Source organism: Ammospiza nelsoni, chromosome 17, assembly GCF_027579445.1.
Source record: "Ammospiza nelsoni isolate bAmmNel1 chromosome 17, bAmmNel1.pri, whole genome shotgun sequence".
NCBI lineage: Eukaryota > Metazoa > Chordata > Aves > Passeriformes > Passerellidae > Ammospiza > Ammospiza nelsoni.
Window position 1 is genome coordinate 933,152 of NC_080649.1, and position 25,562 is coordinate 958,713.

The 25,562-nt window shown below is 59.3% G+C and overlaps 1 protein-coding gene across 1 annotated transcript; it reads right to left on the reverse strand.

Annotated features, from left to right (window-relative positions):
* Positions 1 to 485: 485 nt before the first annotated feature.
* GRID2IP (Grid2 interacting protein) lies at positions 486 to 24,218 on the reverse strand. The gene is made up of 21 exons (XM_059484515.1): positions 24,184 to 24,218; positions 20,848 to 21,099; positions 18,498 to 18,583; positions 17,704 to 17,773; positions 16,464 to 16,558; positions 15,241 to 15,424; positions 14,589 to 14,743; positions 13,035 to 13,133; positions 11,520 to 11,614; positions 10,812 to 10,932; positions 9,867 to 10,177; positions 8,768 to 9,181; positions 7,714 to 7,801; positions 6,725 to 6,802; positions 5,624 to 5,820; positions 4,830 to 4,985; positions 4,304 to 4,390; positions 3,757 to 3,886; positions 1,865 to 1,983; positions 1,036 to 1,200; positions 486 to 557 (listed from the first exon to the last, which is right to left on the reverse strand). The coding sequence occupies exons 1-21, from the start codon at positions 24,216 to 24,218 to the stop codon at positions 486 to 488; spliced, it is 3,009 nt and encodes a 1,002-aa protein (XP_059340498.1).
* Between the last annotated feature and the right edge of the window lie 1,344 nt (positions 24,219 to 25,562).

A 25,562-nucleotide genomic window follows, 5' to 3' on the forward strand; every position in this document is an offset into this window, starting at 1 on the left:
GGGCTCAGCAGCATCCCCAGAGGAGCTGGGGGTGCCCTCCCTGCTGCTCATCCCCCTGCTCCCTTCCCTGCTGGGCTGCCCGGGGGCTCTGTGGCTCTCCCCCAGCCCAGGGCTGAGCCCCCAGGCTCGGGCAGTGCCCATGGGGGTGTGGGGAGGGTCTCCAGTCACAGGAGCAGTCACAGAGTTTGGGGAACGTGGTTCAGTGGGGTTTTACCAGATGGACACAAACCCCGGGCTCGGGGATCTATGGAGGTGGAGGGTGCTGAGGAAGCTCTGTGAGGCCCAGCGCAGGGCTTGTCTTTGTGTCACCCTCACTGCGTCACCCTGTGTCACCTTCGGTGCCTCCTCAGTGCCTGCCCCGGCCCCTCTGCCGGTGACCCTGCTGGCTGGGAGCAGGAGGCAGCAGCGTATTTACACCAGGCTGGACAGGAGCAAATTGCACTTTGTTGGCAAGGAGCTGTTGCACCTCAGGTGGCTGCAGGCGGTCACCAGGCCAGGGGAGAGCTCATCCTGGGGCTGCGCTGGCTTTCGCCCACCTGCACGTCACTGAGAGCCCGCTGTGGGACACAAAGGGCACAGCTCAGGGTGGGCAGGCCCTGGCACAGGTGCCCAGAGCGGCTGGGGCTGCCCCTGCATCCCTGGCAGTGCCCAGGCCAGGCTGGACAGGGCTGGGAGCAGCCTGGGATGGTGGGAGGTGTCCCTGCCATGGGAACATGGGGTGATCTTTAGGGTCCCTTCCACCCCAAACCATTCCAGCATGAACAGGAACAGAGGGTGATCTTTAGGGTTCCTTCCAATCCAAACCATTCCAGTATGAACAACCACATCACTCTCCCCTGGGGCTTGGGGCCTCCCTCAGTGTCCCACCCTGGCCAGCTGATTTTTGTGTCAGAAAAATTGCACCTCATCAGCATCAGAAAAGTTGCTTCTCACTCAGGCACAGCTGCTCACAAAACCCCATCCCAGTCACACACAATAACACACCTCACTGACACCCACAGGACATCCCTGCTGCCTTGGAAAGCTTCAACTCACCTCAAACTTGCTCATGAATTCCGCAAAAATGCCAAAGAAGGCTTCGGAGGTTGTCATTTTTGAGTCCTCCCCGAAGAAGGACAGCACCTTGCTGAACTCCTCCATGGCCTTGTGCTGCAGGTCGTCCAGGGAGCGCATGGCGGGCTGGGCACTCTCCAGGAAGGACTGCAGGGCTTGGCTTAAGGGCAAAGAGCTGCTCCACGGCGCTGGCAGGGGTCCCAGCCCCTTATCACATAGCTGGGTCCCAACCCCTTATCAATCTCTTATCAGATAGCTGGGTCCCATCCCCCCTTATCAATCTCTTATCAGATAGCTGGGTCCCATCCCCCCTTATCAATCTCTTATCAGATAGCTGGGTCCCATCCCCCCTTATCAATCTCTTATCAGATGGCTGGGTCCAATCTCTTATCACATGGCTGGTCCCAGCCCAGCTGGCAGCAGGGAGATGCTGACAGGCACACGTGGAGGTGCTGGCTGTCCCTGTCAGCACAGCTCCCAAGGACAGATGTCCCAGCACGTTCCTGGGGCTGTGCCACACAGGGACACCCCAAACCTGCTCTCCAGGCTGGCTGAGAGCAGGGACAGCTCCCAGCAGCGCCAGGCACAGCCCCAGGCAGTGTCGGGGTCCCTGGGGGCACCAGGCACAGCCCCAGGCAGTATCAGGGTCCCTGGGGGCACCAGGCACAGCCCCAGGCAGTGTTGGGGTCCCTGGGGGCACCAGGCACAGCCCCAGGCAGTATCGGGGTCCCTGGGGGCACCAGGCACAGCCCAGGCAGTATCGGGGTCCCTGGGGGCACTCAGAGCCGGCTCCCCTCTCACAGAAGGATACGCTCATGACAATGGCAAACCTGTCCTCGGCGGTGGCGGGCATGCTGTGACACGCCTTCTGGATGTCACTCACCGTGCTGTGCAGGTCCTTCAGGTCGGCTGTCAGGGTCCTCTGGTTCACTGCAGGGGACAGCGGGGTCATCAGGGTGGGACACGCAGGGTGGGACACGCAGGGTGGGACATGCAGGGCTGGCTCTGCTCCCACAGGTGGGGTGAGGTGATGAGCCTGGGCCAGGGGCAGTTGTCGCCCTGATTTTTTAAGTTTTTCTCAGCCTTCTGATGTTGACATTCTTGTAAGGAACTTTCTCACACGCTTTGTGTAAATAATTCATTGTTTTGCATTATTTTATGGAGGAGGAGCGTCACAGACATCTTTTATGAAAAATCCTTTCTTTAGGGTTTTTCCTCCTGAGAAGCTGAGAGGCCTCAGGAACAAAATGTAAACAATGATTATCTGCTGCTGTGGAATGCAACAGGTGCATCTGGGATTGGTCTCATGGGGTTGTTTCTAATTAATGGCCAATCACAGTCAGCTGGCTTGGACAGAGAGCCGAGCCACAAACCTTTGTTATCATTCCTTCCTTCTTCTATTCTTAGCCAGCCTTCTGATGAAATCCTTTCTTCTATTCTTTTAGCATAGTTTTAATGTAATATAAATCATAAAATAAAAAATCAAGCCTTCTGAACCATGGAGTCAGAGCCTTGTCTCTTCCCTCATCCTCAGACCCGTGTGAACACGGTCACAGAGGAGGAATTTGATGGGCTGCTGGTTTGTCCAGTGTCACTGGGGACGTGGCACTGTCACCCTCCAACCCACTGTCACTCTAGGAAATCTATAAATGTTGGAGTCAGAAATTAAATGTTCCCTTTTTTCACCTTGAGAGCAGCAGCGTGCACTCGTGTTCCTTCATGTGCTATAGTGACAGTCAGTCTGTCTGTCCACACTGCTCTGTGCCCATGTCCTGCTGTCCAGGCTGGGTGGACAGAGAGACAGACAGTCCTGCTGGAACCAGCGGGTCACCAGGAGCTCTCAGTGCTCACACCCAGAGCAGCCAGGAGAGCCCAGACATGGCAAGGAGCATGCAGGACTGGTGGTGATGGACATCCAGGAGGGACACAGGACACCAGGACAGGGGGACACAGTGCCAGGAGTGGGCAGCTGGGAGTGATGGAAGGGTTATTTAAGAGTTAGGCCAGACACAAATTCCAGCTGGGAAAGCTCCAGGTACAGACCTTCCTCCGGTGGAAATTCACAGCTCCAGGCTGGAGTTTGCTCCTTTATTTATGCACTGTAGCACTAATTCCCAAGGGAATTGCTCACAAACAGCAGGGGATGCTGGGCAAGGGGAATGCAGCTCGTGCTTTGCAGGGATTCAATGCATCATTTAAGATCACAGACTGTGGAATCATTTAGGCTGGGGAAGCCCTCCAGGGTCATCCAGTCCAGCTGTTTCCCCAGCTCTGCCAAAGCCACCACTGACCCAAGCATTGTCCCCAAGTGCCACGTCCACAGGGCTGTTAAACCCTCTCAGGGATGGGCACCCCTGCCCTGGGCAGCTGTGCCAGGCCTGGGCAGCGTTTCCAGGAAGGAATTTTCCCTTAAATCCCACCCTGAGCCCAGCCTGAGGCCATTCCCTGTGCTCCTGTCCCTGTTCCCTGGAGCAGAGCTTTGTCCAGGGGCAGCAGTGTGGGGTGGGTGGGTGACACCTCACTGTCACTGTCACTGTCAGCTCAGCCCTTCCCAAGGCTCTCTTGCTGCTCAGGACCTTTCCTGATGTGCCCAGGCTCCATCCTGCCCCAGCCAGGCTGTGCAGCTCCCGGCCGAGCCCAGGCTCACACCCAGCCCAGGGGCAGTGCAGGGACACCCGGGCTTGCAGCTCCTCTCTCCTTTACCTTTGGCAGCGAGCGGCACCGTGGGAAGGTCCTTGGCAAAGCCCAGGAGCTCTGGGAAGTGTTGGCTGAGGGATTTGGCGAGAATGTGCAGGAAGGTGGATTTCCCATCCACCGTCTTGGTGGTGTTCAGCTGCAGCAAAGCAGAACAAGTGAGGATCCCACCTGAGGGCTCACACACACCGGGGTGGGCTGCTCCTCGTGCTGGGGCTAAGGGTTAAACTGCACATTTAATGTTCACACACAGTTAATGTTCACAGATTCGTGCTGGAGATGCCCCTCCTGCAGGGCAGGGCTGTCCCCTGTCACCAGCCCTCAGGTGTCCCCCTGCAGCCCCTATGGGGTGAGCACCTCTCCCACCCACACCTGGCCCTAGGTGTGCAGGATTCCCAGCAGACTGTCAGCAGAGCCTCTCTGAAGTCCCCCCTGTGGGTCAATGCAGCCCCTGCACCCTCCCAAAGGCTCCCAGGGTCCCTATGAGAGCAGCTCTGTGGGCACAGGGAGCCCCCAGCTCGGTGTGCCCTGCCCCAGAGCGAGCTGCTCTCCTCACCTCGGTGAGGAAGTTGATTTTAAAGCCTGTGGTTTTGCTGGTCTTGGGCTGCCCGTTGTTCAGGTAGTTCCCCATGGCCAGCACGAACTGCAAAGAGGAGAGCAGGGCATGAGGGGCTGGTCAGCTCCTGGCCCTGGGTCCTTCCAGCTCCTGGCACTCTGAATCTCTGTTCCCCACCCATTAATGTGCAGACCAACCCTGTCCCCATGGATTTAAGGAACTGGAGGGGGGGTCACTGGCCAGGAGCTACTGAGGAGTTTCATCCCTCCTCTGCAAATGCCTCTGAGGACACAGCAACCTCATTTGTCCCACCTGCTTCTTTTTTTAAAGCAAACCCAAATGAATTAACAGCAATTTGGGACAGCTCATCTGAGGAGGGCCATGCAGGACCTGCAGTGGGATTTGTTGTCTCTCTGCCAGGCTCAGCCCATCCCAGGACCCCAAAAACGCCTCCTCAGGGGGAGTGCAGTGTGGGGGTGCACAGGGACCAGTGGTGGCTGTCCCAAGGAGAAGGGACCGCTCTGACCTCCAGGATCTTTGCCAGCTTCTTGCTGCTCTTCAGCTCCAGGGAGGCCTTGCAGATGCACTCGTAGCTGGCCTTGATCTCCTCGGTCTTCTCCTGCAGGGTGGTCTTGAAGTGCAGGCTGCGCAGGCGGATCTTGTACTCGGGCACCGACAGCATCTGGGCAACAGGGCAGGGTCACCTTCTGCAGGGCAGTGCCACCATCTGCAGTGCAGGGTCACCATCTGCAGGGCCACCTTCTGCAGGGTCACCTTCTGCAGGGCAGTGCCACCATCTGCAGTGCCACAGCCCCTCTGCACAGGACCTCTGCTGCCCTGGGCATGGAGCAGGACTTACAGGTGGCACAGGGCAGGTGTGCTGCCATGGGATGGGCACTTCCACACCAACACCCACGGGTGACTTTGTCAATGGAAGATAAATCAGAGCTGGGCAAAGCCACTGTCACCAGGGAGCAAACGTGTTGGTGGCGCTGCAGCTCTGAACCAGCCCCTGCGAGCTGCCAGACCCCTCAGGCATCAACTGGGCATCACTCCCATGGTCCCAGTGCCACCAGCCCCAGGTGTGAGTGTGCTGCTGGCAGGGACAGGCACACACAGCCCCAGGTGTGAGTGTGCTGCTGGCAGGGACAGGCACACACAGCATCACCCAGGTGTGAATGCCCTGCTGGCAGGGACAGGCACACTCAGCCCCAGGTGTGAATGCCCTGCTGGCAGGGACAGGCACACACAGCATCACCCAGGTGTGAATGCCCTGCTGGCAGGGACAGGCACACTCAGCCCCCTCCCAGAGCACGGTACCTGCAGCACGAACTGGTCGGGCTCGCTGAGCTTGCCAGGACTCTCCTTGTAGCTCTGGAAGCGCTGCACCTCCTCCCCGTCCGGGGCGTAGAGCAGCAGCTGCTTGATGTGGGAGGGCTCCAGGCGATCCGTCTCCATCGTCATCAGGATCTGCCGCAGCTCCGCGTGCGACAGCTTCAGGTGCGCGATCAGGATGGCTGGGGGGAGGCACGGCTCTGTCACTGTCATTGTCACTGTCACTGTCACTGGGGGGAGCAGGGGACACCGGGGTGTGGCAGGGCTGGGGACACACTGCCCGGCAGGACAGGGGGACACTGCCCCATAGGACAGGGGGACACACTGCCCGGCAGGACAGGAGGACACTGCCCCATAGGACAGGGGGACACACTGCCCGGCAGGACAGGGGGACACTGCCCCATAGGACAGGGGGACACACTGCCCGGCAGGACAGGGGGACACTGCCCCATAGGACAGGGGGACACACTGCCCGGCAGGAATAGGGACAGGAGCGGGTCACCAACCTCCCCACGGAGTGAGACCCGTGCAGGTGCCCAGGCAGGAACAGCCCTGGCACAGGGAGGGTTTTCCCCTCCCTTGGGACCCTGCAGGGGCTGCGTGGGGACCCAGGGGTGGCTCTGGTCCTGCAGCCCCCCAGGGCACAGCGTGCACCTCACCCACAGCCCCTGGGACCAGCCCTGCTCCCACAGCCCCAGAGCCAGGGGGATCCTGGGCAGGGTCCCACCGAGCCCTCCCACCCTCCTCCCCACCAGAAACACATCCTGGAGAGGCAGCACCACCCCTACACTGCCCTGCTTCCCTATAGGGGTCCCCAGGACCACCAGGCACATCCCATCCCCATCCTTGCCCAAAAGTTCCATCCTTGCCCCCAAAGTTCCCTCCTTGCCCTGCCCAGGCTGAGCACGGCCTGGGACAGCTCTGGGCTGCAGGAAGAGTCCCAGTCCATCCTGGGCTGCAGGAAGAGTCCAGTCAGTCCATCCCAGCTGAGCTGTGCCCGTGGGATTGAGCTCATGGTCTTCCCCTTTACCTTTCCAGCTCTCTACATCCCACCTGTGGGCCCCTTTTGGGGGTACCTTCACTTACATGTGTTGTAGGCCTTTTTGTGGGACAAAATTTCAACCACGTCTTTCTTTTTAAAGTTTTCAGGCATGAGAGTTGGCTCTGGAAGAGAAACTGAAAGATTTAATTGTGGGTAAGGACAGGCTCAGGCGGCTCCAGCGGGAAGAACACTGTCCTGCAAACATGAGACCACGAATGAGAGAGAGGAGGACGGATGCTTTGCACACAGCAATGGCTCCAGGAATCCTTGAATTCTGCAATTCAAAGATCTCCCCAATGGAGGGCTCAGCTGGAGCTGAAAAAGGCAAAAGGAGAGGTGAAACACACAGAAAATCCCAGACTGCTCAGAAACATCCTACAAACAGTGTGCCCTGAGATGAGCCCCATTGCATCCCAGTGCCAGCTGGGCATCTTGGCCCCTGCAGGACAGCTCAGACATCCCACTGGCTTCACTGGAATGCCTCCCACAGGGTCACCACCACTCCACAGCCCAGCCTGGACCCCGCTCTGGGCTTGTGGCACCCAGAAACTGCTCTGGGTGAGGATCCAGTGGGGCTGTGAGTGATGGGATCTGCACAGGCACAGAGCTCCAGAGCCATCAGCACAGCTCTGGGGACATCCACTGATTATCTGCATAAGGAGTGAAGTGCTGCTGGAGGTGATTTCCTTGGACACAGGAATGTTTTCATGGCTTTTGCAGCATTTCCAGAGCTCTCAGGCACTGGACCTGCAGTTGGTGAAAGCCTCAAGCTGGGTTTCAGTGCCCAATGAAATGTGGAGAGAAAATAGATCATGGCAGCAGGGATAATTAAGGGAGGTAATGAAACCATCTCCACCTTAATGATCCACTGTGCCACAGCCACAAAATCCTGAGGATGAACAAATTCATGGCATGGGTGATGTCACAGACTGGCCTTGCCCTGCTGCCCATCCAGCCCCAGCTCCTCCCAGTCCCTCCCAGCTGGAAATGGTCTCTGCTGGCCCCAGGAGCCGTTCTGGGGCTCAGTACTTACTCGTGGGCTTCTGAGTGCCAAAGTGCAGCTCCAGGTCGAGGTATTTGACCATGTCACTGAGCTTGTCGTAATCAGAGTCCTCCCCGAGCTGTGGGAGGAGGAATAGGGGCTGTGCTGGGACGGGGACAGCCCCTCAGTGCCACCTGTGCTGGCACCTTCCCTGTCCCCACACTGAGCTCCTGTTCCCAGCACGGGCTGGTATCACCTTCTGTGACCGGAGGCTCTGCCCTGCAGATTCGCTCAGCTCCTGACACAGCTGGAATCCTACAGAGCACCTCTGGCCTCATTGCTCCTTGCACATGAGCCCCTCACTGGAGGATAAACTGGGAATCACAGGAGATTCGGGGATTGTTCTGCACAGAGAAATCACTGTGAGGAAGGATATTCCTCTCCGGAGTGCTGGGGAGAGGAACCTGCAGGGTTCAGTGCCTGCGGGACTGGAAGGTGATCCCACAGCTCCCCTCTGGCTGCTCAGGGCACAGGGAATGTGGCATGTCCTGACCACCGGGAGACAGCAGAGGCTGGGAGTGAAACCCCGGCAAGGGATGGGATCCAGCTCAGAGTTCTGCACCCTTTCGTGGCCACCATGCCAAAGGGTGGTCCTGTCTTGTGTCACCCCTCAGCTCTGCTGTTTCTCCACTGTTCTGCCCTGTCTGGGGCTCTCCCATCACTGCTCCACCCATCCTCATCCTTTCACACTGAAACCCCTCCCAAACAGCTGCAGAACACATCTGGAGGCAACCCCTGAGGGCAGGGAAGTGCTGCCCAGGATGCTGCAGACACAATCAGCGCCTCCGAGGCTTTCCAAGGGCTCTGCCCAGCCCAGCAGTTTGTTCCAAACAGCTGAAGGATGCACGGGAGCCCTGCAGAGCCTCAGCACAGGTCACTGCTCCCTGGAGCACATCTGGGACCCCCTGTACCTCCCCTCGTGCCCTCTTGTTCCAAACAGCTGAAGGATGCACGGGAGACCCGCAGAGCCCCAGCCAGGTCACTGCTCCCCAGAACACATCTGGGACCCCCTGTACGTCCCCTCCTCCCCTCTCCCGGGCCATACCTGTCCCCAGATGGTGCCCTCCGAGTTCTCCACCTGCTCCCAGCGCAGCCTCTTGACGCTCATGTGGTTGGAGTCGCTGCGGCGGTGCAGCAGCCCGCGGTGCAGGGCGGGGGCGCAGGGCACGGGCGGCGGCGGCGGCGGCGGCGGCGGCGGCGGCACCGGGTGCAGGTGGCTCACCAGGGACTTGGGGACGGGGGCCACGCTGCCCTTGGGGGGCTCGGCCTTGGCGGGGCCGCCCTGGGGGTCGTGGAACGGCAGGGGGGGCGGCGGGGGCGGGGGGCTGAGCGGAGGCGGGGGGATGTGGTCCGAGAGCGTGGAGTAGGTCAGGGAGCTGCCCTCGTCGCTGCTGCTGATGTACTCGCTGCTGCTGACATCGTTGGTGACGTAGCTGCCCTGGTCATCCTGGAAACTCATCTGGGGAGCACAGGGCAGAGGGTGAGGGTGGCATCTTGTCCTCCATCCACCATCCTCCCTGATTCTCGTCCTCCATCTACATCCTCCATCCTTCTCATCCTTCACCCACCATCCTCCATGACCCTCATTCTCCATCCACCATCCTCCTCATCCTCCATGATCCTCATCCTCCATCCACATCCTCCATCCTCATCGTCCTCCACCCACCATACTCTATCCTTCTTGTCCGCCATCCACCATCCTCCATACTTGTCATCCTCCATCCTCCTTGTCCTGCACCATCTTCCATGTTCTTCACCCACATCCTCCATGCTCCTTGTCCTCCATCCTCCTCATCCTCCACCCGCATCCTCCATCCTTCATCCTCCACCCACATCCATCCATCCATCCATCCATCCATCCATCCATCCATCCATCCATCCATCCCTCCATCCATCGTTCTCATCCTCCTCATCCATCCATCCATCCATCCATCCATCCATCCATCCATCCATCCATCCCTCCATCCATCCATCCATCCATCCATCCATCCATCCATCCATCTATCCCTCCCTCCCTCCATCCCCACCACCCCGCTGTGTCCAGCCCCTCGTGCCACCTGCGGAGCCCAGGACGTGTCCCCTGACCCCTCACATGGCCATCTCTGTACCCAAGGCGCCTAAACCAGAGCCGGTGGCCCTCTCACCTCCTCGTAGTCGTTCTCGGGGGTGAGGAACTCATCCACGATGGTGACGCGGTGGCCCAGCTGCTCGCTGAGCGCGTCCAGGAAGCGGTCGGTGTCGCGGCTGCGCGGGGGCCGCGAGAAGGTGAACAGCTTCTTGCGTCGCGACAGCGGCGAGCGCGGCCGGCGCGTGGGCGACGGGGCCGGGCTGCTGTCCAGGCTCACGTAGGGGTTGGACTCGGTGCTGCAGGGCGAGGCCACGCTGCTGTGCAGCCGGTAGTAGCACGGCTGGCTCGCCAGCTCGCTCGGCCACGCCAGCCCCGGCTTGCGGCCACCTGCGGGACAGAGCGTCGGGAGCTGTGCGTGGGGGTCCTGCAGCCCCCGGTGTGACCGTGCTCACAGCGGTGTCAGGGTGAGCGGAGAGGTGAGGAGCTGACTCCGTGGTTCAGAAGGCTTGATTTGTTATTTTATTATATATATTACATTAAAACTATACTAAAAGAATAGAAGAAAGGATTTTCTCAGAAGGCTGGCTAAGCTAAGAATAGAATAGGAAGGAATGATAATGAAGGCTCTGTCTCAGACTCTCTGTCCGAGCCAGCTGAGCTCTTTTTGTATAGATAATATATATTTTAATATAATAGAGAATAGAATAGAATAGAATAGAAATCATAATATAATAAACCAGCCTTCTGAAACTTAGAGTCAAATTCTCATCCCACTCAGAGTGCCTGAAAATTCCACACTGCAGAGCCAGCCCTGCGGGTTCCCTCACCCACAGAACCATGGCTGCTGCCTTGTGAGATGGCACCAAGGGGACACTGCCCTGTGCAGTGGCACCAAGGGGACACTGCCCTGTGCAATGGCACCAAGGGGACACTGCCTTGTGCAATGGCACCAAGGGGACACTGCCTTGTCCACACCCGCCAGGCCAGCACCCCCACGGTCCCCTGAGGTCCCCAGAGGTACCTGCAGCAGCGTGTGGCAGCTCAGGGGCAGGGGGGGATGTCCTGTGCAGGGCAGCGTTGCCCACCTTGCCGCCAAAGCCCCCGATCAGGCGGTTCTCCAGCTCCGCGTACACAGCTGACATCTGGGGGAGGACACAGAGCTGCTGCCATGGCCAGGCCTGAGGAGAGCTGCCCCAGTGACCTGCCATGCCCTTGGGGCAGGACAGTCCCCACAGACCCGACTGCCCAGAGCTGTGGCTGCCCCTGCATCCCTGGCAGTGCCCAGGCCAGGTTGGAGAGGGATTGGGGCACCCTGGGACAGTGGAAGATGTCCCTGCCATGGCAGGGGTGGCACTGGGTGGGCTTTGAGGTCCTTCCAACCCAAATGTTTCTGGGACTCTCTGGCCCACCAGTACCCATCTCCCACTCTCTAAAGGGGGGCTTCACCCCAGCCCTGTCTGAGCCCCCCAAGAGCCTCTCACTGATGAGGCTGTAGGGGGACACTGGCAGACATCAGCCTCATTAAGGGTGACTAATTGCCCGGGGATGTGACCTCAGGGAGGGGCAGGGACACCCTCAGCCCCTGCAGGTGTTCACCCACACACACACCATTCCCTTTTCCTGCTGCCCTGTGCTCACAGCAAAGGAGCCAGGAACCTTCCTGTGCCCACATCACCCCACAGAGGCGGGCAGAGCCCCACAGAGGTGCCCCCTGCCCCATCAATCACACCATTTTGGGGTTGGGTGTCTCCGGGAGGGACGTGCCATCTCCAGCCTGTCTCTCTCCAGGGATAAGGCGCACGGGGACCTCCACGGTGTCACTGCCTGCAGAGGGAGAGACAGAATCACTGCTCTGTGTGTGCCCCAGCCCCACAGCCCTGACCCACACGGGGCCCTGTGTGCTGCTGGGAGCCACAGTGACCCCCCTGCCCCAGCTCCTGGCTCTGGGGGTCCAAGGAAGCAGTGCAGGGTGGGTTTGGGGTCAGCAGACAGCTCCAAGCTGCTCTGTCCTTCCCTCGGGGCAGCTGAGGACAGGGCTGCTCCCACAGCTGGCCAACATCTGCCCAGCCACGGCTCCCCTGCAGCACACACAGCTGTTGGCTGCTCTCCAGGCTCTAATCCCCTCCAGAAGAGCTCCTCAGAGCCAGGGCAGAGGATCCTCCTCCCCTGGGAAGTGTCTCAGAGCCCCTGACAGCTGAGGGACACCACAAGGCCAGGAGGTCCTCAGGGAGGTCAGGGGCAGGTCAAGGTCAGGAGCACAGCTCAGGGCCCTTTGGCATCAGCCAGGGGAGATGGGACAGGCAGGGCTGTGTGCCCTGAAGGGAGGCAGGGCTGGGGCCTCAAATGGCGTTTCTGAGAGTCTCAAAGGGGCCCTGAACCATGATCTCCTTCCTCACATCATTCCACAAGTGTGGTTTGCCCTGTTAATTGGATGGACTCTGGGAATGTTCAGAGGGAAGCCATAAATTTTATCCCCAGAAGGGGTGGAGGGCCCAGACCAGCAGGAGCAGTTCACATCTGAGTAATGAAAGGGGTTGGAAATAACATTCAGCCTTTTGATCAAGTGGTCTCTTATTGAATTGGTCCTTTCATTATGGAATTGCTGTCCCTGGATGTGGCTCTCAGTGCTCTGGGCTGGGTGACAAGGTAGGGATCAGTCACAGGTTGGACTCAATGATCTTCCAACCTCAATGATTCTATCATTCTATAATTCTGTTATTCTGTTTCTGAAAACATGGATTCCCAACCAATACCTCACTGCTGGCTCTGCTCTGACCTCCCTCCACCTTTACCTCCATCTCTTTCCATCATTCTTGCTTAGGAATAGGTCGGGAATTTGTCTTGGGGCAGAGCAGAACACAGCAGGGACAGCCCCATGTCCCAGCACCAGTCACCCACCCTATCCCCTCCCTGGGACAGGGAATCAGCCCCCTCACCCACCCTATCCCCTCCCCAGTGCAGAGAATCAGCCCCCTCACCCCCCTGCTGCCCCCTCCCCAGTGCAGGGAATCAGCCCCCTCACCCCCCTGCTGCCCCCTCCCCAGTGCAGGGAATCAGCCCCCTCACCCACCCTATCCCCTCCCCAGTGCAGGGAATCAGCCCCCTCACCCCCCTGCTGCCCCCTCCCCAGTGCAGGGAATCAGCCCCCTCACCCCCCTGCTGCCCCCTCCCCAGTGCAGGGAATCAGCCCCCTCACCCCCCTGCTGCCCCCTCCCCAGTGCAGGGAATCAGCCCCCTCACCCACCTGCTGCCCCCTCCTCGGGCCGGGGGGTCCTGAGGCTGCCCCGGCACAGGGAGGCGCCTCGGATGGAGCTGCGGTACCGATCCTCAGCCTCTGCCTCGGCTGTGAGGAAACACCTCTGTGAGGCACAGCCAGAGCCACAGCTCCCACTGCTGCTCCTCACCCCGCACAGGCACCCCCAGAGCCCCCCAGAGCCCCCCAGGGTCCCCCATGGAACCCACATTCCCAGGTGGCTGCTGGCTCCGTCCCTGGAGCTGAGCAGGTTCAGGTGCTCCTGCCAGCGCAGGGCAGGGATGGATGCTCAGGGATGGGACATCCAGTCCCTTTTTCTATCCAATCCCTTTTGCCATCCACCAGCTCATGGCCCACGTGGAAACGCAGCCCTGAGCTGGGCTGGTCCCAGTAAACCCTTCCTGCCCCCAAGGAAGGGTTTACTGGGATGCTGTGGAAGGAACACATGGCCCATGCACTGTCCATGTGCAGCTCAGGGAGGCTCACAGGATGGAGGGATGCATCCCTGAGGTACCCAGCGCCGGGACAGGGGAGATCACCCAGTTTGGAGCCCAGGGGAAGGACCAGCCCAAACCCAGAGATCTCACCTGGCCATGGTGCTGCAGGGCACAGACACAGAACAGACCAGAACAATGAAAAATGCTCATGCCCAGAGACTGCCCCGTTCACCTGAGACACTGAGAGGAGCCAGGGACCGGCCTGGGGCTGGGGACAGCAGCCTGGGACAGGGAGAGCTGCCCCTGTGCCTGGGACAGGGAGAGCTGCTCCTGTCCCTCCCCTGGCTGGGGACTCCTGCTCTGCATCCCTGGAATGCAGCTGTGAACTGCACACCGATTACAGGACATGAATTCCTGGGGATCCACAGCCCGTGGCTGAGCTGTGATCCTGCACACACAGAGCAGAGGGGGCTCAGTGCAAACCCAGCGAGCAGATCCAGGGTGCACAGAGCACATGGAGCACAGCATCCCATGCACAACAGGCAGGATTTGCACCAGGACTTGGGGCTGTTCTGTTTCCTGCTAAAGTCACTGTGTTCCTCCAAAACAACACTTCTTTTACCTTTGCTGGGTCTAAAATTAACGCATCTGTGTGAGCAGCTGAGAACAGCAAAACTGGAAGCAATTAAGAGTGCACACACACAGATTAGGACATTTCACTTCAAACCTGCTCTCCTGAGTCCACCACTGGCTTTGTGCTGCCACACAACCAGGTGAGGGTGATGCTGAGGGGGACCAGGGGATCACCAACTGCCTCTGTGTCTTCTTGGGAGAGCAGCACCACCTCTTCCAAGCAGGGATGTTCCTGTGGCATCCCAAGGGATGCTGTGTCACCTTTATTTAACCTCTCTGATCTGAATGCTGCCCTTGCACCAGCTGTCCTGGACTTGCTCATCTCTAACACCTGAGCAGCTTCCAAAAGCCCCCAGAGTCACCCTCTGAGGTGCCATCTCTCCTCTCCATCCAAAACTGCACCAGCACAAGGGTCTGAGCTCCAGCACCATCAGGACACGGCATGTCCATCCTGGAGCACGGGGCTGCCTCTCACCTGCCAAGGCCTTGCACCCCAGAAACCTGTCCAGCTTTTGCTGGCAGTGCTCCTGCTCCTCATAGCTCAGCAGCTGGTAGATAAACTGCCAGAGGACTTGCTTGGCTGGGGTGTCCAGCACCGGGTACACATCCACAATGAGAGTGTCAATGGTCCTGCAAAACAGGAGAGGGCAGTGACAGTGTCAATGTTCCTGGAAACAGGAGGGTGGCAGCTCCTGGGGCCAAAGGCTCCATCTGATTTTGGTGTGTACATTAGGGAAAAGGGCTCTTGGGAGCAGCTGAGCACCCCATCCCATGAGGATAGAACAGCCTGCAACAGGACGAAACGGTGCCCTGGCACAGGTGCCCAGAGCAGCTGTGGCTGCCCCTGCATCCCTGGCAGTGCCCAAGGCCAGGCTGGACAGGGCTTGGAACACCCTGGGACAGTGAAGGTGTCCCTGCCATGGCAGGGGTGGCACTGGGTGGGCTTTAAGGTCCCTTCCGACCCAAATATTCCATCATTCCATGGTTCTGTGACAGCCTCTGACAAAGCACTGCTGGGAGACCAAGCAAGGGCAGGAAAGGAGGTCGCTGCCCCAGGTGTGCCCTGCCTGACAGTGACCCTGGCAGTGCCCCGTGCCAGGGCAGGGGTCCCAGCTGGCAGGAGTTACCGGTGGTGGAAGAAGCCCTCCAGGGCCTTGCAGACGCTGAAACGCTCGGGGGGGGTCAGCAGGTGCTCCAGCTGCTGCGTGAACGTCCTTCCCTGGATCTTGATGCTAGAGGGGAGAATCTCTGCCACCCACTGCAGGGAGGTGAGGGCCGAGGAGCTGCTCGGGGACTCAGCAGAGTCAGAGTCTGCAAAATAAATATTCCATCTTTCCAAAGAAATATTCCATCTTTCCTTGGCTTCCCTCGAGGCCAGTGGAGCACTTTGAGGGCCACTGGCTGCGTGCTTCGGAGTAGGTCAGGCTGGAGGGGGTTTGGAGCAGCCTGCTCTGGTGGAAGGTATGAGGGGTGAAATGAGAGCATCTTTAAAGTCCCTTGCAATCCAAACCATTCCAGGTGCTGGGGCTCTGTGCAGCAGGGAGCTGCTGGTGTTGGTGTGAGAGCACCTGCAAACGAGTTGGGGCATCCCAGGGCTCCTCAGGTGGGGCTGAGGGGAGCCCAGTGCTGCTCCAGAGGGAAGAGCCAGGCCTGGCTCCCAGCTCTGGGCATTTGGGAGCAGCACAGGGACCCTCCAGCCTCCTCAGCAGGATGACAATCCTGCACAGCTCAGCCCCGAGCACAGGGTTGGGTTACTGCAGACAAGGACAGCACACACATTGCAGGAAGGACACTGCAAGGGACACCAGGGACAGCCACACAGCAGGATGAGCCCTCCTGGAGAGCAGCCAAGCCTGGGATCCAGCCTGATCCCAGCGTGCAAGGGCCACGTGCCTGGGCAGAGGAGCATCCCCAGGCAGTGTGTTAAACCTGCCCAGCCCATGGAGGTGCCCAGCACTGTTAAACCTGCCCAGCCCAAGGAGGTGCCCAGCACTGTTAAACCTGCTCTGCCCATGGAGGTGCCCAGCATTGTTATACCTGCCCAGCCCAAGGAGGTGCCCAGCAGTGTTATACCTGCCCAGCCCATGGAGGTGCCCAGCATTGTTATACCTGCCCAGCCCATGGAGGTGCCCAGCATTGTTATACCTGCTCTGCCCATGGAGGTGCCCAGCATTGTTATACCTGCCCAGCCCAGGAGGTGCCCAGCAGTGTTATACCTGCCCAGCCCATGGAGGTGCCCAGCATTGTTATACCTGCCCAGCCCAGGAGGTGCCCAGCCATTCCCTCCTGCCCAGGAGCCGGGCAGCTGGCTGGGCTGGCTGCTCTCCAGCCCCTCCCTCTGCACTCTTACCGTTGGAGAAGCTGACAATGCCCTCTTCCACCACCAAGGTGGGCATGGCCCCGCTGCCCTGCAGCATCGACACCACCTTGTCGTGGGAGCAGTTCCTGCAGCACAGAGAGCTTGGTCAGAGCTGCCCAGGGCAGCAGGGAGCACACACAGCTGGCAGCTCCTTCCTCTGTCTGGGAAAGCCTCCTGGTGCTGCTCAGAGCCCCTCTGTGATCCCCTGGATTCTCTCCACCTGTGCTGCCCCAAGGCAGAGCCTGGGTCCTGCCCCACGAGTGGGCACCAAGGAATAACCATGGCAATGCCTGTGCCCACCCTGAGGAGTGCCACGGCAGAGTTAAGCTGCACCCAGACCCAGAAAATGATTTTTCCTTTAAATAACACAGCGCTGCAGGTCTGTCCTCGCCTGCCCTAATTCTGCGTGAGAAGAAAAGGCAAGGGGAACATGAAGCGTAATTTTGTAGGTGAGAAAATCTCGGGATGCCCTTGGAGAAGGGCATGGGCCAGGCTGGGACAATGCCTGCCAAAAGCAGGGCTCAGAGGACAATCCTCAGCCCGGTCTCCTTTTCCTGGCAGTGCTGCATCAGCCAAGAGTTCGCTGGATCAGCTGAAACGTGAGAACCCGAGCCCTGACAGAAGCAGCATCGCTTTAACCTTTAAATATTCATCACTCTCTCTTGTCCTGCAGCCTCCTCTCACCCTTTGCTCTTGGTTTTTATGCAGAAAGACACCCCCAAGGACACAGCACGGGTGAGGGGCACAAGTCCCTCTGGTCCCACTGCTTTGGTGCACAAACACACAGAATTAAATTCTAGGTACAAATGGGATTCCCACCTGACTTTAAGTTTATGACTTTACGTTTATGTTGTGGGAGTGACTCCTGTGCTGGATGGGGCTCTGCTGCTCTCCAAAGCAGAACCCCAGGTGTTTAACACCTACAGATTAACTCAGAGTGCCTGAAACTGGGGCCTGGGGTGGGCTGCAGTCAGAACCAGGCTGTATAACCTGTCCTGCACAGAGAACCCAGAGGAGGAGCAGGGCTGGAGAAAATGCTCCTTTAGAGCCAGGTGTTGTACAGCAGCACCAAAGGGGCTGTCCCCAGCTGTCCCCTCAGGGCAAACCACGGCAGCACACAGGGACAGGACCAGCAGCTCCCATTCCCCCTGCCCAAGGGTGACCCCAGAAAACACAAAACCAGGGTGTGCCCAGCCCCTGCCCAGCCCTGGGTGCCCTGCCCAGCTCGTACCTCATGTCCAGGCCGTTGAGGAACAGGATCCTGTCTCCAGCTTTGAGCGCAGCCTTCTCCGCCGGGCTCCCTGGGGGCACAAAGGGGCTCCAGCTGCAGCTCCCCTGCCTGGGATGGGGGTCCAGGGGCATCCCCAGGCAGGGCACCCCTGCACCTGGCTGGGCTGGGCGGGCTGGGACCCTTCACCCAGCTGGGTGCAGCACTGGTGGCATGTCAGGATGGTCACTGAACACATTTCCCTCTTCTCCCAACAAGGAGTGTGTGTCACTGACATATTTTCTGAAAAATCCCTTTGCCAGGGTCCTTTCTCCTGAGAAGCTGGGAAGCCTCAGCTCCTCCATGTTTTGCTGCTTTGGAATGTGATCTGGAGAATTGTTTACCCAGCATGTCAATTGTTTTTAATTAATGGCCAATCACGCCAGCTGTGTCAGACTGTCTGGTCAGTCACAAGATTTTATTATTCATTCCTTTCCAGCTTTCTGATGTCTCGTCTCTCTTTCTTTAGTACAGTTTTAATATATCATTTTCTTTTAATATAATATATATCATAAAATAATAAATCAGCCTTCTGAAACACGGAGTCAAGATTCTCATCTCTTTCCTCGTCCTGGGGACCACCACAGGAGTGGATAAAGCCAAACTAAATTGTACCAAAGGTGCTCATTATTCCACTGGAAAAACTCCATCACTGAGCCTTGGGAAAGTCCCTTTGGCTCTTTCCTAGCAAACAGCACTCCACATTTGGAGTTCAGAGCAGAGATGAGTCCCTGGTGCCCCAAATCTGGTGTTCCTACCTGGCAGGACGGACTCGATCCACACCGGGGCATGGCCGCGGAGGGTGAAGCCAAAGCTCCTGTTGCCTTTATAAACTCGCACGGTTCTGGGGTGAAAAAGGCAAACAGGATGTCAGAGTACAAGATCCAGCCCTTGTTTCCTTCCCCAGCCCCTCCACAACCCTGTTAGCCCAGGTTCTCCTGAGTGCCCAAGTCCCCAACGCTCCCAATGCCCCCTTTGATACCAAAGTGTCTTTCAAAGGTGGTTTCAAAATGCAATATGGGATAAATATATAGATTTAAAGAATAAATATATGTATAAGAGCTAACAATCATCTGGTTCCAACCCCCCATGACAGGAATTGGATGATCTTTAAGGGCTCTTCCAACCCAAACCAGCTTGTGATTCTTTATTACAGAGAATTAGAGAGACAATGTGCTTCAGGGAGCAAAGGTCTCCAAGGTTGATGAGAGAGGAATTAAATTCCTCCAGGAAATTTTGGACGGAGCATTAGGAAATCTCCCTGCTGGGAGGCAGATTGCAGCTGGGGGCTGTTCCTGCAGGGACCTGGGGGAAGGCAGCATTGCTGAGATCACTTCCAGCCAGCGGGATCCTGTGCTGGCAGGGAGGGACACTGGGCTGGGAGTGCATTTGGGACCAGCCACAGGGAAGATCAGCCTGGCAGGAAGGTGGGCAAGAGCCTGGATGCCCTGGATGCTCTCAGGCTGGCAGCAGGGTGGGCAGGAGCCTGGATCCCTGCTCTGCTGCTGGCTGGGTGGGGCAGGGTCTGCAGGAGCTCCCTGCCCTCGGGCACTGCAGTCTGGCCATCTGGGCACGGAGGGAAGTGGGTTAATCCCTGTGCTGTGGGACAATCCCTGTGCTGGGGATTGTGCTGCCTTCCTCCCACAGCACACAGACACCTGCTGGGGCAGGGCAGGGCCGGGCACCCACTCAAATCAAGGAATTCCAGGGTTGGAAAAGACCTTTCAGGTTATGGAACCCGCGTGCCAAGCCAGCACCACCCCGTGCTCAGCACTGCCCCATCTCCTCGAGTGCCATATTCACATTTCCCCAGCATTTCCAGGGTGGGGACTCCAGCCCCGCCCTGTGACAATGCCTGACAGCCCCTGTGTGAAGGAATTTCCCTGATATCCAAACTAAACCTGCCCTGCTGCAACTTGAGGCCATTTCCTCTCATCCTGTCACTCGTTACCTGGGGAAAGAGACCAACCCCAACCTGGCTCCATCCTCCTTCCAGCCTGCTCTGTGCCCTGAACCCTGCTGGCACAGCCAGGAATCCTGGCACAGCTGGGCACCCCAAATCCTGCTGGCACAACCAGGCATCCCAAATCCTGCTGGCACAGCTGGGTACCCCAAATCCTGCTGGCACAGCTGGGTGCCTCCAATCCCGCTGGCACAGCTGGGCACCCCAAATCCTGTTGGCACAGCTGGGCATCCTAATCTTGCTGGCACAGCCGGGCACTCCGGATCCTGCTGGCACACCCTGCATCCCAGCCAGCGAGGAGCAAACATCCCCTCTCAGCCTGCAGGTGCCACCCCAGCTGCTGACACAGCTCGTACAGCCAGCCCTGCCGAGCTGAGGGGACACAGAGCTGGGACAAGGGGCACAAAGCTGCCCAGCCTTCCAGAGGGAGAGATCCTCGTTCGCTATGGCCCCAGGGGATCTGCACACTGAGCGCCCTTCTCGCACTCCATCCTGCACTCCATCCATCCCGCACCCCATCCATCCCGCACTCCATCCATCCTGCACCCCATCCATCCCACACTCCATCCATCCCACACCCCATCCATCCCACACTCCATCCATCCCACACCCCATCCATCCCACACCCCATCCATCCCACACTCCATCCCGCACTCCATCCATCCTGCACTCCATCCATCCTGCACTCCATCCTGCACTCCATCCATCCTGCACTCCATCCATCCTGCACTCCATCCATCCTGCACTCCATCCTGCACTCCATCCATCCTGCACTCCATCCCGCACTCCATCCATCCCGCACCCCATCCATCCTGCACTCCATCCATCCCGCACTCCATCCTGCACTCCATCCATCCCGCACTCCATCCTGCACTCCATCCATCCTGCACTCCATCCATCCCACACTCCATCCTGCACTCCATCCATCCTGCACTCCATCCATCCTGCTCCCCATCTATCCCGCACCCCATCCATCCTGCTCCCCATCCATCCTGCACCCCATCCATCCCACACTCCATCCTGCACTCCATCCATCCTGCACTCCATCCATCCTGCTCCCCATCCATCCTGCACTCCATCCATCCTGCACTCCATCCTGCACTCCATCCATCCCGCACTCCACCCCAAAGCCAGCAGGGCGGTACCTGCGGGCAGCCCCCGAGGCCACGTTGCTGCTGACGAGCGAGGAGGTTTTGCGGAGGCTCTTGCTGAGCTCCTCGTGGCTGCGGGGCACGGAGCTGGCGCGGGTGGACACGAGCAGCCGCTCCTGCTGGTCCTCGCTGCGGCTGCGGCGCAGGCGGTTGCCGTGCTCGCTGCGGGAGCGGCACAGCTTGCTGATGAGGCTCTGCGACACCACCTCGTCAAAGCGCTGCCGGTGCTTCTTGGGGATGAAAATCCTGGGGAACGAGGCGAGGGAGGGGGGTGAGGAGCGGGGCACGGGCAGGTGGGCACAGAGCTGCGGGTGCGGGCAGGTGGGCACAGAGCTGGGGTTCAGGCAGGTGGGCACAGAGCTGGGGGTTCAGGCAGGTGGGCACAGAGCTGTGGGTCTGGGTGTCCCTGTGAGGGAAAGAGCTGAACTCCTCATGTGAGCCTGGCCTCAGTCCTCACAGAGCTGAGAATGATGGGGCTGGGGACACCGAGGGTGCTGGGGACGCCGGGACCTGACTGACTGCTGCCACCTGCATCTCTTCTTTCCATGCAGAGCTCAGCTGGAGCAATGATGATGTTGGAACCTTCCCCCAGTCCCACTTCTGGTACCCCAAAGCGCTGCCCCCATCTCTTGTCCCAAACTCTGCTCTCCTGAGCTCCAGCCGTGAATATTCCCTCATTCCAGCTCCCTCCACAGCCAGGCAGAGCCTGGTGGCCTTGGGAGATGACGGTGCTGCAGAGACGGGCACGGTGATGCCACAGGCAAGGGGACAGCCCTGGTACTCGCTCTGTTTGAGGTCACCTCCCCTCTGCCTGGTAGGAGCAGCCAGGTGCCCCTTGTGCCCCTGCAGGGATGCCCAGGACACTCAGAGGATGCTCAGGGAGTGCACAGCAGGATCCCAGGAGGGAGGAGGAGGAGGCACCGCTCCCACCTGGGCCCAGGTGAGCTCCATGACCCGGCAGACCCTTCACCTTCTCCTTCTGCCTCACAGCAGGCAGAGGCGACACCTGCTCACCTTCCCCTGCCTCCCCTCGCACGTTCAGGGCTTCTGGAGGAGCCGGCGCCTCCGAGTGTTTCTATAGCAACTCCTGCAGCTGCGGCTCGTTCGCACAGAACCATCCCGAGAGCTCCGGCAGCGCCGCTTCCTTGGCACCGCGGGGTGTGAGGGGAGCGGGGCCGGTGTGATCACAGTTCCAAGGGTGGTATCACAGCCCCGAGGGTGTTATCACAGCCCCGAGGGTGCTATCACAGCCCCAGGGGTGTCAGCACACCTCACCCCGGCTACCTGGGGACCACAGGTCCCACCTGAGCAGCAACTGGGCCAAACTGGTGCCACAGGAGCCGCTCAGAGGGGCAGCACCCAGGACACAGCCGGGGCTGGCAGGGCATCCCACAGGGCTCCCTCGGGCAGCTGCACCACGGGAACACAAAATCCTGGGTGGAGACAGGAGGAGAGGCTCCAAATCCCAAACCTACCGCGACCAGGACATCTCTGTTTCCCCCAGCCAAAGGCAGAGCTTGGAACAAGAGCTGGTACAGGAGACAGAGCACGAGGCACCCAAAGCTGGCAGATGCTCACGCAGAGCATCTGGTGACAATTTAAAACAAGTAACAAAACACATTGGTGCGATTCCCAGGTGATTTGGGATTAAGCAGCAACTAGAGAAGAGTGACATTTTGCTAATAAATAGTTCAGCCTGTGGGACACAGGAGGATGTGAGTCCCCCAAGCTTCTGCTCCAGGCTGGGCACCCACCAGGGAGAAGTCCGGGTTCCTCACAGGCAAAATGAGCACAATCCCATTTAATTGGCCAAATTACATCTGCCCATTCCAGCAGAGCTGTCCCACTTTGCACCAGCCTCTGCTTCAGCCCTGGGCTGAGGAGCTCAGCCCCAGACCCAGCCCAGGACCTGGCCCTGGCACTGCCCCAGGACTGGCTCAGAGCTGGGGCACAGCAGGGCCCAGGCAGGAGAGACCCCACTCACTGCTACAAACAATCCCACCAGAGCAGGCAAAACCATTTCTGTGGCTGTTCCTCAATGTCCTGCCATCCCCCAGGGCAAACCTGCCTTTGGGCACTGCCATGGCACCAAGGAGCAGTGCCCAGCTGGGGTTTCCCTCTGCCAGCAAACCCCACTGGGATTCACAGGGCAGGGATGTGCCCACACTGTCTGTGGAGGTCAGGCAGGGCCAGGGTGCTACAGTGCTGGCTTTGTGCCTTCCTCTTCCTCCTCCTCCTCCTCCTCCTCTTCCTGGGGTGCTCCAGGTCAGCCCCAGCTCTGTTTCCTGTTGGACAGGGATGGGAAAGGCACCCCTATCCTAAGCCCTGTGCCCACTCCCATGCCCGGTGCCACTGAGGGCACCAGCCCTCCTCTGCAGCAGCTTTGCACTCACTTGGGAGAGCTCAGTCTGCTGGAACACATGGATGTGAATTCAGGGCATTTTCCAGGCCAGGAAAAGTCCCAGATGCTCTGGGCTGCTTCACCTTCACCCCACCCCCAGAGCAGCCTGGCCAGGATGGTGGCAGAGTGGCACTGTGCCCGTCCCCTGCCCTCAGCTCCTCAGGACTCCCCCTTTGGTATCTCTCAGCCCGTGCCACACTCCCGTCCCACAGCTGCCAGGTGGGTCACTGGGCACCCAGCCCTGGGCAGGCAGTCCTGTTCCTGCAGCCCACCCTGCTGGGAGCTGCCTGCCCATTCCAGCCAGCCCCTGTGCCTCACACACATGTCCTGCCACACGCATGCCCTGCCACACACACGTGTCCTGCGAGCCCCTGTGCCACACACACATGTCCTGCGAGGGACACCGACCTGTCCTGGCCAGCCCCTGTGCCTCACACACATGTCCTGCCACACACAAACATCCTGCCAGCCCCTGTGCCACACACACCCGCGTCCTGCAGGGCACACCGAGCTGTTCCGGCCGGTCCCACCCCGCATGGCGGTGCTGGGGCTCAGCGGGACAGGACGTGACCCCGGGGACAGCAGAGGCGGCTCCAGCCTGTCCGGGGCCGGTGAAGCTGCCACAAGTTTGCCCAGCCGGGGGAGCGAGGGGACACCGAGCCCCGCTCCATCCCACCGCAGCCCCTCATCCTCATCCTCATCCTCATCCCCCGGGCTGCCCTGCAGGGCTGGAGCCAGAGCAGCCCCACTGGGGCTCTGCCCGCCGCTCCCACCCCAATTCCCATCCCAGCATCGCCCGACCGCCCCAGCACCGGTGCCAGGGCTGTCCCGGGACACAGCGGGGTCCCCCAGCCCCCAGAGGCAGCCGAGCCACCCAGGGACACCCGTGGGGGCTCTGCGAGCGCCGCCAGCGGAGCGGGGACACGTACCGAAAATGCCGCGAGAAACTCCGGTCCTTTCCCATTTGTCGGGGTGCGGCGGCAACGAAAGGGAGACGCCTCAGATCCTCATGCAGCTGAGCCCCGGCTCACGCCCACGGTGCCAGCCGGCGCCGCCCCGCGCGTGGCACCCCCGCCGTGCCCGGGCACCGGCACCGGCACTGGCACCGGCCCCTCCGGCAGCTGCCAGCCCCCGGCGCGCCCCCAGCATCGGCCGAGAGCCCCCCTGGCCAGTGCCCGGCTCGGTCCTGCCTTCCCTCCTCGCCTCCTTCCCTCTCCCCAGAACTGCAGCGCTGTGCTTTCCAGCCGGAACGAGCCCGTCGCTCCTCAGAAAGGAGGGCACGGCTCGGCGCCCAACTCCGGGGGGATGCCTCCCTGCTGCTAATTAGCGACTTCTCGAGCGCTTGTGTTCAAACTGCGTGCTGCGGGAAGGCGAGAGAAACCTTAAAGGCAAACGGCACCGGGGGTGGGGAGCTGGAGCTGCCAGGCTGGACCAGGAGCAGGAGCAGGGTCAAGGCCCAAACCCTCACACAGAGCATCCTTTACCCCAAGGGGAACACAGCAACGCCCTTCAGCAGGAATAAAAGACAAAACCCTTCTTTAATTTACATAACGCACATCACTGGTGTTTGATGAAGAGGATGTGAGGCTTCCCAGGGCTGCCAACATCACACACAATCCCCAGGTAGCAGCAAAGGAAGGAAAAATGGAAAATGCACGGTTTGGCCCCAAAACAGCCAGCAAAGACCTGACCTTGAGTTTGCCGATTGTGCAGGAAAACACGTCCCAGAGTGGATTAAAACACTGAGCTACACTTGGATTATGTCTGAACTGTGCTGTGGAAACCACTACCAGAAAAACCCTGCTGGCGGTCCCACAGCTCTGGGGACACAGAGACCCCCAAAGAGACCCCAGAAAGGCTTTTCTGCAGCTCCAGGCTGCTTTCCCTGCTTTCCAGGCACTGGAAAACTCATTCTAAGTAACCCCTTCCCAAAATACAAGTTAGACCTTCAAAGAGACCCCAGAAAGGCTTTTCCTGCAGCCCCAGGCTGCTTTCCCTGCTTTCCAGGCACTGGAAAACTCATCCTAAGCAAGCCCTTCCCAAAATACAAGTTGTGGCTCCAGCAGGGTGCAGGGGGCCGGGCTGATCCCATCTGCATCCCAGCCAGGGTTTGATTCGCCCAAGGAATTTAATCTCCTATCGGGAGATTTCCCACCGAGGCATTTTGGTCATGACCTATTTGAACTCCGCCAATAAAAAAGGAACTCGCTCCCAATTGTCTCACTGCTGGCACGTTTTGTTCCCTGCTGCCCTAATTCCCCTCTTTTTTGGGCAGTTGAGCATATGCTGGGCCATCAGATTAGGGATT

Coding starts and splice junctions, on each gene's coding strand:
- GRID2IP (XM_059484515.1), bottom strand. CDS start 24,218: ATGGGAAAGGACCGGAGTTTCTCGCGGCATTTTCG. Junction 21,100..24,183: donor AGTTTCTCGCGGCATTTTCG/GTACGTGTCCCC, acceptor CTCGTTCCCCAG/GATTTTCATCCCCAAGAAGC. Junction 6,803..7,713: donor TGGCACTCAGAAGCCCACGA/GTAAGTACTGAG, acceptor TTTCTCTTCCAG/AGCCAACTCTCATGCCTGAA.